This window comes from Pteronotus mesoamericanus, unplaced genomic scaffold, assembly GCF_021234165.1.
Source record: "Pteronotus mesoamericanus isolate MK-2021 breed Mesoamerican mustached bat unplaced genomic scaffold, CSHL_Meso_final contig_169, whole genome shotgun sequence".
Lineage (NCBI taxonomy): Eukaryota > Metazoa > Chordata > Mammalia > Chiroptera > Mormoopidae > Pteronotus > Pteronotus mesoamericanus.
The window spans coordinates 28,513,910-28,530,067 of record NW_026555068.1 but is presented as its reverse complement, the minus strand read 5'-3'; the positions used below and the strand labels follow the sequence as shown (position 1 = coordinate 28,530,067).

The 16,158-nt window shown below is 56.6% G+C and overlaps 1 protein-coding gene across 1 annotated transcript in view; it reads right to left on the bottom strand.

Annotated features, from left to right (window-relative positions):
- CSMD1 (CUB and Sushi multiple domains 1) overlaps positions 1-16,158 on the bottom strand; it is a 720,682-nt gene that overhangs the window by 207,060 nt on the left and 497,464 nt on the right. Inside the window, exons 9-10 of the mRNA XM_054565852.1 lie at positions 9,330-9,454; positions 2,412-2,533 (exon numbers count right to left, since the gene is read on the bottom strand). Coding sequence (XP_054421827.1) covers positions 2,412-2,533; positions 9,330-9,454 — 247 coding nt within the window. The remainder of the gene's footprint in view (positions 1-2,411; positions 2,534-9,329; positions 9,455-16,158) is intronic.

The window sequence follows — 16,158 nt, the reverse complement described above, 5'->3', positions numbered from 1 at the left end:
GGGGCCCCTGCGTCCGCGGGGCACGGGGCGCGTGGGTCCGAGGTGGAGGCTGGTGGGTGTGAGAGCCGGCTCAGGGCCCAGGAACCCCATGCGCACACGCCCGTGAACACGGAGAGATGAGAGAGGAACGTGAAACGCGGAAAACGAGAGATGGGAAACGGATAAACCCACGCGGCGTGCGGCCGTTATTCGGTCTGCCACCTCGCAGCGGGGTCAGGCTCAGACGTCGACCTCGCCACGTCGCAGAACAAAGTGCCGGAGTTTTAACTGGTGCCCGCTTACTGGCAAGTGGACAGGCAGGTGGGTGGCGGATCTGGGGGGAGCCGGGCCCTCTGCTCGGACGTGGCGTCCCTGCCCCCCATCAGCCTGCCTGCTGGCTCCCCAGGGGCTTAGCCATGGACTTTGGATCCCACTGGGTCTGTAGGCAAGCTGGCCAGAGACATTCTAGAACATTCCTTCCGTTTCTAGGAGAGCAGGGCCTCGCTTCACGGACCGGGATACGTGACGCAAGGCAGACGTTATCCTTGCCCTGGATGGTGGGTGCAAGGGGAGGGTCCGCGCCTGGGCCCTCGGCGACGTCCTGAGCCCAGGGTGGCTCCTGGAAGCCCCTGGCTGTGCCCTCCCGTCATGTGACGTGATGTTTCCCTGGTCCCTTCTGGCTTTCAGACAGCTCTCTGTCACCGCCGGCCAAACAGACCCTATCGACACGTGGAAGGTCCTGTCATTCCCCTTCCTCACGGCCCTAATGGGCAGGACGAAGCTAATCAGGGGCTGCCCCGAGGCTCTGGAAAGACACCGGCGTTTCCGGCCGGCAGGAAGAGGAAACGGCTGCGGGATCTTGGACAGCAGGCTGCCCGCCCTGGGTCTCGGCTTCCCTCTGCCCCCTCGCGGGTGAGGCCACCGGGACCACATCGGCTGTATTGACAGAGGGGACTCGATCACTCTAGTTTGCAGAGGCAAGAAAGAGACACTCGGACGTGTCAGTGTATCTTTTGGAGGGTAACCTACTTATGACTACCGATGCGTGATCTGGATGTAAATAAGGCTCGGAAACAGTGGAAGGTGACAACCAAATTCCTGGACAACCCGCTTGAGCCACACTTCCCCGTCGGACACATGTCTGCCTCGCATCCCCGCGTGAGGGCGTTTGCGTTCCAAAGCTCAGCCTGGGGCACCAGCATGTGCAAGATCCCACCCGCCGCTCGCCACAGAGGGGCCGGGCCACCCGCCGCGACCTTCGGAGAGAACGGTGCTGTCCGCCGACCCTCCGTCTCTCTGCCTGGCGTCTCTGCCAGAGTCAGGCGTCGGCTGGGCTTCCGCAGCCCAGGACGCCTGTGAACACCACGTTCGCCTCCCCGTTACGTGCCCTGGACTTCTGCCCTCATTTTGCCCAAACCAAACGTGTTCTCTCTCCCCAAAGAAACTGGCTCCCGAGGCCCTGCGCCTGGTTCAGGGCCGGGAACTCCTTCGCCGCTGTTCACACCCGGAACAGCGCACAGAGCCAGGCAGGGGTGCGCCAGCGACCGCACAAGGGCGGCAGCGGCACCCAGGGCACCCGGGGAGGCCGGGCCATGTGCGCCTGCTGCCCGTCCTGATGCCGCCTTCCTCTGCGCCGGGGACACGGGGTCCCAGTTGGGGCGCGGGATGCCTTCCCGCCTGCCCCTGGCCGCTCCCGCAGCCCCACCTCTGCCCAGGGCTCGGCCCCCATGGCCTGCGCGGCCTTCGGGGCCCCCTTAGGGTGATGCAGGCAGGGACTCGAGTGGCAGGGGGTCACCCCCACCCTTCGCCCACAGAGGGGCCTGCAGGACTCTCCGCTCCCGGGCGGGCCCTGCGGGCGTCCTGAGGTGAGGAGGCGTCTGCAGGGCACCTCGGGCCAGGCTGGGCGGGTGGCCGGTGGGACGCGGCCTTCGCTTTCCCGCCCGCGCCTCGTCTCTGCTTTACGCCGCGTATCCTTGGGACACGCTCACAGGGTTTTCACGGAACCGCAATGAATGTAAGGACGTTAACTTATTCCCTCCCATTAACACAATGAATCTCTTCACCGACATTTCCTTTAACACAAAAACAAAACCGCATCCTCGAGAGCAGGTACTAAAAGCTGTCACCGCGAGAAGAGAACCCGTCTCTGCGTGGGATGCCGGATGTTAGGGAAACTCCCTGCAGCGACCGCCGCCCGGTACGGACACACTCTCGTACACAGACGCCACATCGCCGCCTTGAACTAACAGCGCGACACGTCGATGGTGCCACAATGAAGCTGCGAGGAGAGGCCAGACGTGGCTTCCCCCGTGAGGAGGTGGCCCACGGGGAGCTCTCGCTTTGTCACTGAGTTCTAGACGGGCCAGGCCACCGACAGGGGCGATCGCACGGCGTTGGCTGTCCCGTCCCCACAGCATCCGCCACGCGCCTACCTTGTCGGGGTCGGCGGCGGTGATGACCCACACGCAGTGTGCGTTGTCCTCGTACTGCACCGGGTAGTTGGGAGACGTGATGACGCCGCTGGGCCCTCGCAGGTTGGAGCCGCACGTCCGTGCTGGGGAGACAACAAGGAGGCATTGTTTACTTTTTGAAAAAAAGATTTTATGTATTTATTTTTAGAGAGATGGGAAGGGAGGAAGAAAGAGAGGGAGAAAGAGAGGGAGAGAAACATCCATGTGTGGACCTGGCCCGCAACCCAGGCCGGTGCCCCGACTGGGAACTGAACCAGCGACCCTCTGGTTCGCAGGCCGGTGCACAGTCCACTGAGCCACACCAGCCGGGGCTCTTTCTTCTTATAGAGATATCTCTGCCTTTACAATGCATTTTTTCAAATACATGAAAAAATGTAACTGTTGTTACCAACACTGTTAATCGAGCTGCCGAAAAAACCCGCTGAAATGAAATGTGTGAAAATATTCAGGGCCGGAATGTCTCCCTGCTCTGTTCGCTTGTATAACCTCAACATTAGGGCGCCTCCGGCAGTTAATAATCTCCCGCATAAACACTCGGAGTTTTTGAATAGGTGTAACGACTTTAAATAATGTGATCTAACAACAGGCATTGCATTGAAACCTCCGCCTCAGAAACTGTTGGCGCCTCGCTCCGCCTGTGCCCTTCCAAGCCATCCCCACGCCTCTCTGTCACCTCCCAGCGGGACTCCGACTACGGCCCGTTAGGGGCCACCTTCCAGCACCGAGGCTCCCCCATGGCCCACGGGAGATTCTCAGGGCTTCCTCCATCATTGACACATAATCTCTGTCACGGGCAACGTTCCCTGAGTCACCGTGGCTTCTCCCCGTTGGTCTCTGGACCGACGAGGCAGTTTAAGCCCCGGCCGCTCGGTGCCTGCAGCACAGCCTGACCCCGGGTCCCCCTCTCAGGCCGGGTCCTGGGGCAGGAGGCGCCGCGCCAGCCCCGCACCTGTGGGGGGAGGGACGGCGGGGCCAGCGCACGGGCCGCGTCGCCGCCGACAGCGCCCACCTCCGTCGGCCTCGGGCTCCTGGAGGGCGACCTTTTCACGGCCACCCTATGTTAAGTTTCTGCGAAACTCAATATTTGGGAAGAAGAAGAACTGGAGGAGAACATGCACGCAGCCAGGGGCACAGCCCGAAGCCCTGGGAGGGACCGGCGTTGGGCGCGGGGGGGTGGTTCTGCCCTAAGACCATCTCTGGGACCCTGGGGAGGGAGAAGCCAGTCTCAGCAGGAAGGAAGGGTGGTGGAGAGGGACTTGGGGCGATCCCTCCTGGGCCCGTCTAAAGAAGGGGGTGGTTGGCATTGGTTTATCAACAGTGCACGGCTATGCTGTTTGCCAGCCCCTCCGTGTGATAACTCGATGTGAACGCCTGTCCCGGCCTCTCAGACAATGCTGCCGGGCCGGCGTGGCGACCGGGGCCCGTGGCCTCGCTGCCTCGCCCAGGGCTCCCGGCTCCTGCCCCTTCGCTGGCTCCGCCCGCCCTCATGCCGCTGAGGAAGGGAGCCGTCGCTCCGCTGAGCGACCGAGCCGTTTCACGGGGTCCTCGGAGCTGGGGGCCTCCTCCCCGAAAAGTAGCTTCTGGATGGAGCGTGAGTTCAGTTAGTCAACAAAGTATTTAACTGACCAACATAATAAACTGGAAGTGTACTTGTGCCAATTGAGTTTTTACAGCAAGATTTAAATATGTTCCCATAGTTCGTGAAACAAGGGCATGATTATACGTATTATTTTTAAATAACTGTAGGACTCCTCCCTTTTCAAGATCCTTTTGGAAATTTATAACATCTAGTGTACAGTGATGTCTACTTAAATGCTTAATAATGTTTAATAAATGGCCTTTGGTAATAACTGTGACCTAATGTTCAGCTAACATTTCTCATATTACAGGGAGCTAAATTTGTAAGCTGAAATTTTACTTACATCTTCTACATTTAAAAATGAGATGAGATTCTACAAAATGATAATAGGAAATACAATAAATCAAGAGGGGAAGTATAAAGGACCAGGAAAGTAAGCGATTTTTGAATGCCAATATGTGCCATTTCTCTGTAGTTAATGAATGAATACTCTTACTAAGTACAAAACATATCTGTTTCACTAAATTTGTCTGATGTCATAGGAAACAGTAATTTATCTATTTATGTAAATTCATTTCCAGGAATCTTTACTATTCTAATATAACTACTTAATCAAATCGATTAGATTCGAGTTGACGAAGTTTGAACAAATAGGACACTGGAACTCACATTTGAAGCTTTTTCAGGAAACTCATAATCGTACTGCACAGTCCAGTTCTCGCTCGTTTTTAGAAGGAAGCCATTTTATGGACCACAGGCGTCACATCTGTGTCCACGGCGTCGCTCAGTGGAGCAGGGGGCTGGCCGCCGCAGGAGCTCGCTTCCCTCGGCCGCGCCCGCGTCCCGGCCGCGCTGACGCGGCGACTCCGTGTCTAACCTCAGGGCACCTCCCTTTGAGCGTCTCAGTGTATCCGATCGCTGTGCCAGGGACAGCGGCACCTGCGATTGCTGTCGGCCTCGAAGGGAAGCACGCAAGTCCCGTGTGCTGTACACGGCCCGACACGCCACAGCACATGGGTTAAAGAGAGTCACACTCGCGGCTTACCAGGGGGCGCGCGCGGTGGCCCGCGGGAGGGTCTGCAGAGAGAGGACGCAGCTCCGTCCCCGGCTTCAGCACGCGGACACCTAACGCCCGGAGAGCGTGTGCGGGGGGCAGACGGGGCCCGTGGGGACTGGGGCCAGGACGAGGCTGCGGCGGAGGCTGCGGGGGCGTCTGGGGTGCGTCCCGAGTGAGAGGGAGATGGCCTGCGGGAGCTGAGTCAGGAACTCCCTCGCCGTGCGCCAGGAACCCAGGGAGCACCCCACGGACATTCGTTTGCAGGCCATTTTATGCCACTAGGATTTGAAAGTTGTGTAAAAATAAGAGCTGTATCATTTCCAATAACTTACTGAAAAAAAGAGAGAAAAATATGTTTTTCTCCCTAGTGACTGCCAGTAAAAAGTATAAAACCTTAGGGGTCCAGAAGCAACAACAGAAGTGTTGTTTGTTTCCCCCCCCTTGAATTCATGGAATTAAAAGTTAAAAGCGTGTGCATTTCCTTAAATCTCTGAGATTACAGGTCCATGATAAAGTAATCAGTACATAAAATGTAACCACAAAATTGGCCCTAGGCCTTTAATCTTGTAGAATAAAGAGTCGTCTTTCTGGTATAAACAGTCTTTTCATTATTACTTAAAAAGTCGTTTCAGCATGGACAGAAAACATGGGTCAATGACAAGTTAATAAGTAAAGAATTATTTTTGCTAAAATGACTTGGAACCCTAAGGTAATAATAACTTTATTCTGTGACCTTCAGAGGCTCTAATTGACTTCCATGCACCCACCGTTACAACGAAGAGTCATACTTTTGTGCACTTTCCATTCGGTGAGCAACAAAAATGTTAATTCTGCAGACCAGAGAGTGCTAGCAGTAAAGGAAGTTTTGTATATAAATCCCCCTACATATTGATGGGATGAGATGCCAGCTCCATCATTTTACTTAACAACAATAAAACTATACTTTCAGCTTTTTTCTTTGCGTACTTTAAAAATCTGCTCCCAGTGAAAGCTACGTCACCAGTTTTAAACAGCTCACAACATTCTACCCTGTGAAAACCCTAACAGCTCCTTTCATACCCCTAAATGAGGGAGGCATATTTTCAAACAAATTGGCTGGGGCAATTACGGAGCTGTGACATCCAGTCATCTATTTGGTACCAGGCAGGGAAGGTAGCGTCCTCCTGGCTTATGAGCTAACGGAGACTTGGCCACCGGCGCTGAGTCCGGATGAGAAGGGTTGCTCGGCTCTCCGCAGTTATCAAGCGCCGCCATCGGACGCGCCTTCGGACGGGAGGGCGGCGATGACTCAAGAGCTGGGACCCTTCGCGGAGCCTCAGCCCTTCCCTCGTTCACGGATCTGAGATCTCAGGACGCGGGCGAGGCTCAGACCAGAGGCGTTTCACTGCACGCAACAGATGGCTGCACCCGGGTGTGCGGCCGCAGCGATCGATCTGAGGGCTTCTTAAAGGCTCCGAGGGAGTCAGGCCGACCCCCACGACGGTGCCCTCTTCGTACAATCTATTCATTAACGGCGGGAGCGCAGAGCAGGGCGGGAGCGTGGAGCGGCGCTTGGCCTGTGAGGCCTCGTGGGAGCTCCGTCGGTGTTCCTGCCCTCTGTCGGGGGCGGGGTGCGTCTGACATAGCGTTGAGTTCATGCTATCCACCTCCCCCCACTTCTCAGATCTCTAAAGCTATGATTTTAGAGAAACAGTGCTAACATCTTCATTTTCAGTGGTGTTCAGGTCTCTCTAATGAATGAAGCAGTCACTAACGTGGGCGGAGACCCGGTGTAAAGGCCAGGACGCAGCAGCCTCAGGGCTCCTAAGTGCTGCGATCCCGGAACCTCCCGGAGTTCAACCAAGTCCTGCAGGGAGAGCAGCCGGCGGCACGGGCCGGGCTCCCTGAGCTCAGCCCTTCCTGTCACACCTGCGAGGGCGGTGGTTTTATATTTTTTTGTCTAACATTTTATTACTCCAGATATACTAAGAGATGTATTTCTTGAAAACTTTAAAAACTGTTATGGTTCCGCAGACACAACCAGGTTTGACTACAGCCACGGAGTTTTTGACAGATGTGCCTCCTACGGAAACTTAGGACTTGTTTCCAGCCATCCCTGCGCCTTATTGCAGGAGGTCACACATCGCACAAGAACCTAATAAAGGATTAGCCCATGAAAACGAAGGGGCCCCAGGCTGAAGCAGCAGGTGGCTCCCCAGCTGGGAGGAGACAGGAGCAGGCGAAGACGCCAGACGCTGCTTTTGGGTACAAAGGACTGAGGGGGGTGGTCACAGGGGACACAGGACCCCAACCCAGCCGCCTGCACAGCAAAGACCCCGGGGGAGAGCCTTCCTCTCCCAAAACCCGGTCAGGTAGGACAGGGAGCCCAGCAGAGCAGGAGGCGGAAGATGCACCCCCTGGTCGCCGCGGAGAGCGGGAGTTTGCGGCAGAGCAGGACGGAGCCCATCCTGTGCCGCCGGCCAAGCTCCAAGCTGTCGGTGGGAGGGCAGCGCCCGGGGGTGTGAGGCTGAGTTGGGCGGTGACTCGGGCTGGACACTGGGACGTGTTCTAAGAGGAGACTCACAGCAAGAAAGGGAGATGTTACCGATGACGCAGGAAGAGAAGAATCAAAAAGCACCCGGCCTCCACCCGTGATTCCTGTATGTTACTCTACCTGCTGAAACAGATGTGTATTTACTGGTTTTGTCTAATCTGGTCTTTTAAAATGATGACACATGTGTCTGGATCAGAAGGAAAACATTCAGAATAAAAGTGTATAATTTTCCTTGGGAAACAGAATACCTGTCCCTTGGGTCTCACTTATAACAAGAACATTGTGCTTTACTGCCACTTGGTGGGAGCGTACACTTCCCCGCAGTTCCTTCGAAAACCTAATTGTTATATTGTATTTTCGGATCACACAATATACAAGGCAGCCCAGTGAGGAAAAGCCGCAGGGCCCAGCCATCCACGTTTGCTTCTCTGGGGACAGGGGCTTCCCCAACAGAGACCCCCACGTCGCGGAACACAGCCACCCCCGGCTCTGCGCTCGGAGCCCCTGGGTGCTGCACAGCTGTGTGTTCTCCATCGAACAAGCCACACGTGGCCACAGGTAAGGGGTCCAATGAGGAAAATTCTGCAATACAGTGCTCTCACCTTAGACACAGCCAGCTGGTGATGCATTTGGTAACTACTCCATTCTGTGAGAGTTAACTGACACTGTTTAAAGTAAAAACGTGCGAGTCCATTCACCTGAAGAAGGCGAAGGAATGATAAGATTTCTTACATATGAAACTTTCTATTTCTTTATCAATTTAGTACCACATTTTTCTTATCTCAAAACTACCGATTTGCATAAATTATTTTATGGCTTAAACGCAAAACAAAACCATCTGAGTGTCCCTTCGGAGTTTATCGGCGCTCCCGTGTTGGACTGCACGCGGCTCCCCGCCGGGACCCCCGCGGCCACGGCAGCTCAGGCGGGGCGGCCCGTGCGGCGCGGACAGGATGGCTCAGCGCAGTCACTTCTTTGCGGAGCAGGACGGTGCACCGTTGGGTTCCACTAATGGTGTCCCAGATTCGTGTAAGCTAATTTGTTATCATGAAATATTATGTTGGGATCCTGCTAAGAAACCCTTTGTCACTGAGCTTGCAGCCCAAGGACGAGTGTCCCTCTCCTGGAGGTGATAGCAGCCGCCTCTGCAGGCGCCCGGGCAGGTGACGTTTCCACACACGTGCCAGCCCTGGGCCCAACCGGAGACGGAGCGACTCGGCCCCGCTGCACAGAGAATGCGTGAGTGAGCTCGGAGGGCTCGGCTTGCTCACATCTTTCCTAAATTCCTAAAAACACTTTATTCATTCCCTTTTTAGAGAGAGAGGAAGGGAGGGAGAATGTGAGGGAGAGAGACATCGATGTGAGTGAGAAACACTGATCGGTTTTGTCTCTTATGTGCCCCAACCAGGGACTGAACCCACAACCCAGCCAGGTGCCCTGATGGGGAATCGAACCGGTGACCCTTTGTTTGCGGGGCGATGCCCAACCTATTGAGCCACACCAATGGCGGCTCTTTTCTGAATTTTAAAACCACAAATGCCTCCTCACACATTTCGAGAAAATATTTTTCTTTGACCTGCATCACTGTGACCGAATTCTGTTCTGTCTCGGTCGCTATGCTTTGTGTCTAAATCTTGCTGTGCTTCAGTGAACCACAGGGACCCTGAGGAAGAAGAGAAGCCGGCGGCCGCCCCGGGGCACCGCCCTCACCTCGGCAGATGGGCCGGTGGTCGCTCCAGGCGGCCAGCGTCTCGGTGACCCGCTGGCACGTTATGCTCTTGGATCCCTGCAGCACGTAGCTGTCCTCGCAGGAGAACTGGACGCTGGCACCAACCCTAGGCAATCACAAAACAGAAGACAACCCTGATTAGTCACAGACGACACCTTAAAAACGTCGCCGTGGCGCCGCTACTGGGCCCTGCTGTCCACACGATGGGAAACCTTCACAGACACAGTGCGGCCCAGGGCGAGGGTTCCGTGCACTGCTCTGCCGGCTCCACAGCTCGGCGAGCACACAGGAGCCTCAGCCTGCTCTCTCCCAACCCCGGCCACAGCGAAGGAGCCCCGCGCACAGCAGCCCCAGTGAGACGACGGGAATGGACTGTGCATCTTAAAGACAAAGCAACGCTGGAGTTGCTCATGTGAACAAATGTCTCACAGGGCGAAGGGCTGCAAAGGTCCAGGGTACGAAAAAGTCTCAGCATGAGAAAGACAGACATTTGTAATTCTACTTCTCTAAGTGGGCAAGGCATCGGCTTCATGAAATCGAAGGCTGGGGCGGGGGCTGCCAGGGCGGGCTTGGGGGAGCGACAAGGAGCGAGCGGTGAACAGGCACAGAGTCTACGAGCAGTAGGTTCCACAGATCTGCTGTCAACAACGGTGTGCACTTCAAAATCTCTAAGAAGGTAAACCTCGTTCACGTTAAGTCTTCTTATCATAACAGAATTTAAAAGAAGACGCTGGCCCCAAATAAGAAGAAAAATAAAAGGAAACCCTCAGTGAAGGATTTGCATTGTTATCACAGCATCAGCTGTACTCAGAAGGCGGCCAGGGATGTATTTCAGAAGACCCTTTTACAGGGATGCATCCTTCGCTGTAGAAGAAGCAACCCGCCCAGACTCGCCTTGGCTGAGCCTCGGCCCTGGCCCCCGAGCTGCACCCAGACACCCGAGGCTCCGGGTCTGGAGCGGCGACACCAGGTCGCGGCCGCGTGATGCCTGACAGGTGTCTGAGCTCCGGTGAGAGGCGCCTGGCACGTCCGGCACGCCCGATGCTGCCTCCGAGCCCGGCGTCTGCGGGGGTCGGTCGTGAATTGTCACTGTGGGACAAGCCTGTTGCTATGGCAGGAAGTTCTGCTGGTGACTTCCGTTTGACAAACCCTGAGGTTACTGCTGATGAAAATGGGGGCAAGAGGCACCCTGTGGGGAGACATGGCCCCGGCCACGGGCAAAGTGAATCTGAGTCAAAGAGAGGAAGGTAAGCAAGTGCTTCCCTTTGCCGCTCCTTGAAAAATTCCCTCCCGCAGCCTGAGAATGTGCGTCACGCAGTGAGAGGACACAAACGTTTCCCACGCTCCCCTGCAACCTCCCCCTGCGGGGGGCGGCGGGGTTGGCAAAGTCCTCACATCAGCGGGGAGAGGATCTGAAAACCCCGGACCCCACCAAAGGGCGTATTCATCGGTACCAGCATTCAGGTGCCAACACACACTGTGCCTGCGTACGAGGGTGTAGAGTACGCAGGGTTTTCCAAACGTATCTGTCCAGGAAGCCCTTGTCACCGCGTCTCCATGACAACCAAAACTCTATAGAAATGACTGTGAGAAAAACACCGCACGACTTATTTCTGAAAGTGAGAAGCATAAAAACCAAACTGCACACAGAATCTGTCGTTGTCAGTTGTACCCGTTTTTAGCAGTTTTCCGTTACAGACACGTCTTTTCATAACTTCTGCCTATGCGTTTTTGCTTAAAACCCTGGAGCTGCATTAAATCAATGAAATACACATATATACACACACATATATATATTTACAAACCACCGCTGCCTCCCTGTGTCCTCTCCCTGCACCCTGCCTTTTAACGTCACCAACCCAGGGAGAAGGGGCGCAAGCAAGAGACCCCAAACCAACCCAACAGAGAAACCGCTGATCAGAACAACTTCAAAAGTGAATAAATAGCATTTTCTAGCACAGACAACGTGGAGATTTTCAAGCAGAAATTAACTACAGCTCCGGGACACACACAGACACATTCGCACGTCGGCGGGCGCGGGCCGCCCGTGTGTCGCGCACGGGCTTCCTGGGCAGTAACAACGCTGCTCGCACCCGACCCGGCTGCCCCGCCGCCCTGCCCTCCTCTCCCGCCTCCACCTTTCTCTCCTCCCCTTCCCCCTTCGTGCTTAAAAAAAAATCTTTTAAAACCTATCAACAACGGAACCTAAGGACTAAACAAACTAAGCCAACAACTAGAACAGGAACAGAATCATAGAAATGGAGATCAGAGGGGAGGGGGGTCCACTGGGGGAAAAGGTGCAGGGATTGAGCAGTGTACGTGCTGGGCACACGACAGGCGGGGGAGGTTAGGAACAGGATTGGAAACGGAGAAGCCAAAGGACTGACATGCACGGCCCATGGACATGAACTGGGGGGGCGGTGCTGGAGTAGGGGGTGCAGGGCGGAGGGGGATCAAGGAGAGGAAAAAAACGGGACAGCTCTAACAGCGTAATCAATGGGACGTACTAAGAGTAAAAAATTGTTTACCTCCCGTAAATAGAATGACTGATACCGGTAGTTCCCAGAAGGTGCTCAATAGCTTCCTGACAACTGTATTCAGAATAATAGGAAAATCTTTTTCTACCTTTGAGGGAACAGAAATGGCATCTGACCCAGGAGCGGAAGCAAGAGCCAGTGGCCAGTCCGTTTGGGTCCAGTCCTGACCCGCCCGCGGGCACCCCGGCGCCTTGAACGTGGTGCGCGCTCAACATGTCCACGCGGGAAGAATGGTGACGACAGGTCACCCGCTCGGGGCTGTGTTGGTCGGCCGCCCTGCGCCCCCCACCGAGCCTGCACGCGGGCGGTCCGCCTGGGCAGCCCCAAGTGCGCGAGGGCCACGCGGGTCTCAGGGGCGCTGACGCGGGCCGATGTCCTCCAGCCAACAGCCCTGGACGTGTACAAAACAACTACACGTTGCGACAGGCGTATTAACCGGGAAAAAATAGATTTCACCGTTAGTGAAAGTGCGACCAGCTGCTGCTACCAGGAACTAAAACTCAGGTCGGGTCTTGAACGATCTCTAGAATCCATTTACTTTTTTGAAAGGAATCCGTGTGCTCTCGATGAAAGGCACCCTTGTCGCGGCAGGTCCTGGGGTGCCAGAGTTGCCAGTTCCTTCCGGGAGGGTCAAACGGCCCAGAGCAGCGGCCCCTGCTTGTCCTGCCAAAGACCACGGGCCGTGGCCCCGCCCCTCCTGCTCCGGAGTGCTCCCGGGAGACACAGGACTCCTCCACTGCTCCGCCTCCTCCCGCGTCAGGGCGCGCGCTTGGTTCTGCAGCGCCTCCGTCCGCTGTTTTCCTTGGGAAACCCTGACCTGAGACGCAGGCGCAGAAGCACAGAGGCCCTGGGGCTGGAGGGGGGCCCCCTGGGGAGCCGGCTCCTGGGGGAGCACATGTGGGCCGCCCGCCCTGGTGGCTCTCACAGCCTCCGGCACAGGCTGCCACGCTGTCCCCGCTGTACGGGTGCATGGACAAACCGGTGACACAGGTGTGAACTCAGGTCGCCTCCTCAGGGAACAGCGCGCCGGTGCCGCCCAGGCAGGTGGGGACCAGGATGCGGTGCCGGACACCATCCATCACTCTGCAGTGCGCCTCTGGGACCACGGGCTCCCGCTGCACAGGGCGTGGTGTTGGGAACCTCACGGATCCTCCGATGAGAGAGTCCTAACCCCACTCAGAAAGGACCTTGGATACATCCCTGGATGGTGCCTGTTCACTGACAGCTGTGTTCTCGGTCCATGTGGCTGACCGGCGACAAGACCGCACGCCCTGAATGTCCCCTTGCCGGCGGCAGGTGTGCGCAGCCCGCAGACAGAGCCGCCGTCCCAGAGGCAGCCGTGCAGCTGGGAACCCACGGCCCTTTCGATTTTCACTCATGACGGGCGACCTTTTCCTTTTATAGGGACAATTTTTAGACTCATCTCAAGTCCTCAGGTAATTTAGCACCACGAAAAACGTACTAGGGCGTTGAGGGAGCTCATGCTTAAGGGAAGAAGAGAAACTGCAATTTCGTATAATTCGTAGATGCTGCATGTTTACAGCCGCTCCGCGAAGAGCCGTAAGAGTGATCCAGAGAGAAGGCACGTCCAGGCGTGAGCAATGACGGTGGCTTTGAGCGGGGCTTCGAGGGACCAGCAGCGTCAGATTGCGGCCTGCTCTCTGAAGCTCGGTGTTCAGAAAAACGTGTGAATTTTCCTGTGAAGGGACTTGAATTTAAATCTGCTGAGTGGGTGACAAGTTCATGGGAATCTGCTCTTTACAAAGAGGAGGGACTTCTTTGACAACGTCAAAAAATTACATCCTTGTATCCACCAGCCACGCATTTCTAGAGCGGCCGCAGCAGGTTGCCCTGGAACACAGGGCACGGTCCATGAAGGGACAAGCCTCGCGGGCAGAGCTGTCCTCAGGCCTCTGGCCCCCTGACCATCGCCAGGTGCTGGAGTTCGGTCACCTCCGGGTCTCCCTCTACCGGGATTCGCGAGCCCGGGGACACCCCAAGACGCTGGGCTGGGAGACACTTCACTGGCTGTTCTCCTTCCTCTGCAGCTCAAGTGAGAACCCAGGAGGGGGCCAGACCAGTACCAGGAGCCACTGTGCGTGAGGACCCGGCCCGAGCTTGTCAGGGGGCCAGCGGGCACGGGGCCGGGCTGTTGGCCACTCCCTCGGAGCAGGCGTCCGGCGGGCGCCACAGCAAGTCCACACACCAGGGCCTCCCCCAGACCCATTGGCGAGAGAGCGGGACTCGGGGGCCCCTTGCCGAAGATCCTGCCGTCCACGGGGCCAAACCGCCATTCCTGTTTACTCTGAGGCCTGTCTCGCGCACCCGCGGGGGATCAGTGAGCACTGGCCAACGGGCAGAGGCTGCGGAGCCGACGTTTCCTCCTGGGCCTAACTCTTCGCTGTGCGAACCTTGCAGTCTTCCCATGCGTCCTCTGCTTGCAATGACGGACTAACCACCTGCAACCACAGGGTCAGGCCTGACAAAGAAAACCCCGGACAGGTACCGCAACAGCAACAACGCAGCAGCAGGAGGGTGGCTGAAGCTCCGGACGCTCTCGCCGTTCAGGAGTCTAAGCCCCGTGCAGACGTGTTTCCAAACGCAAGCCACCATGAGCAGCGGCGCCCGCTCTCCCCGACACCAGGCAGCCGGCGGTTGCCGGCCCTGTGCGGATATTGGAGTTACACGGGTGTTTATAAAGCCCTCACCTTGAGACAGCCAGGGTGGCCAAATGTATGGAGAGGGAGAGTAAAACGGTGGCTGTGAGGGGGCGTGGGGAGGGGGTGGGAAGTTCTGACCTTGCGGGACAAGCTTTAGTTTTGGAAAGCGAAAGCGTCCCCGAGACAGATGGTGGGCGAAGGTGCTCAGGCCACAGAACTGTGGCCTTAGAAATGGTTAGGATGGCAAATTTTCCGTCCTGTGTGTGTTACCGCAATTAAGACTTTATCTAACAATCCTAATCCCTGGGCCCTGTTCCGGACCAATTAAATCGGAACCCTCGGGTGCGGAGGGCGTGCCCCCGGGAGCAAGCCAAGCGCCGGGGGAGGGAACGCGGGTCGGCCTGCCCGGAGCGTGAGGGGCCCAGGAGTGCAACCCACCCTTCAGCGTTTTCTTCAGCGCGTTTTGGGCGGGACTATCTGGGGCATGAGAATGAACCATCTGAGGTCCTGGAGATCCTTCCAGGAGCTGGCGGTGTCGGGGAGTCCAGGGCTTGGCCCCCACAAATGCGCGGGTGGACTCCTTGATGGCCGCTGCCCCGATGCTGTCCTTAAAGCTGGCAGCTCTTCGGCTCATCGGTGACGGTCGCAATGCAGGCTTCCCGCGGCCCCCGCAGCAGCCCGCGCCCAGACAGCGTCGTGGACGACCGGTAGGGTCTCGTTCAAAACCAGATGACGGCGGGGTCGTGACTAAGGGACAAGGAAGGAGCTTCAACTCTAGCAGACCCCAGAAGTCCTGTCGCCGGCGTCCACCCGCCCCTGTGCAGACGAGGGCGCCGGAGACGGAGGGACGGGCTGCAGGACCGGAGGACCGCTGCTCTCCCGCAGTCCCTAAACCGAGGAACCGCAGGGCACAGCCAGCTACTAAATTTCCTCAACTCTCTTTTGTGTTTTTTAAACCAACAAATCAACGTATGCTTAAATAACAATGACCTATTCCCCCAGGGCACTGTTTAATGAAGATTATTTGATGAAGAATTAATTTACTACGGCTGATATTGTAAAGGCTGGAAGAGGGAGGGAGAATGTTCCGTGGGGTTTACTTGGGGGGCTCTTTGTGAGACGGCTTCAGGATAAATGAGATCGGCAACATTCGCAGCACCCCCTTCCTCAGCGGGGCATAACGGTGTTGACAAGTGTGAATAAGAAAATATTAAACAGTTCTTAAAAATACAGCGGCACTCCTTGAAAGCGCAGTAACCATTGGCGAATATTTTCCCCAGGCTCCTGCAGTTTCTTCGTAACCGTGCCTGCCTGCAGAAAGCCACGTGCCCTTGTCCTGTGAAGGGCAGGGAAAATGTGCGTCTCTCCCAAAGCTTGTTTCCGCACTTGGCACCAGGGCGCGAGTCAGCGGACTTCGGTGGTGCCACTGCACGTGCAGGGCTGAGGGTGGTCGGCCCCCACCGACCTGCCTCACTGACCGCGGGGCAGAGGGCAGAGGCGACGCAGGTCCCCGAGTCTCCCCCTCCCTCTTATTTTTCCTCCGGTGCAAGCGGCTGTTTGAGAAATCAGCAGGCCCAACGTGCTTCCAGAAATCAGGCGACGCTTGAGCCTCA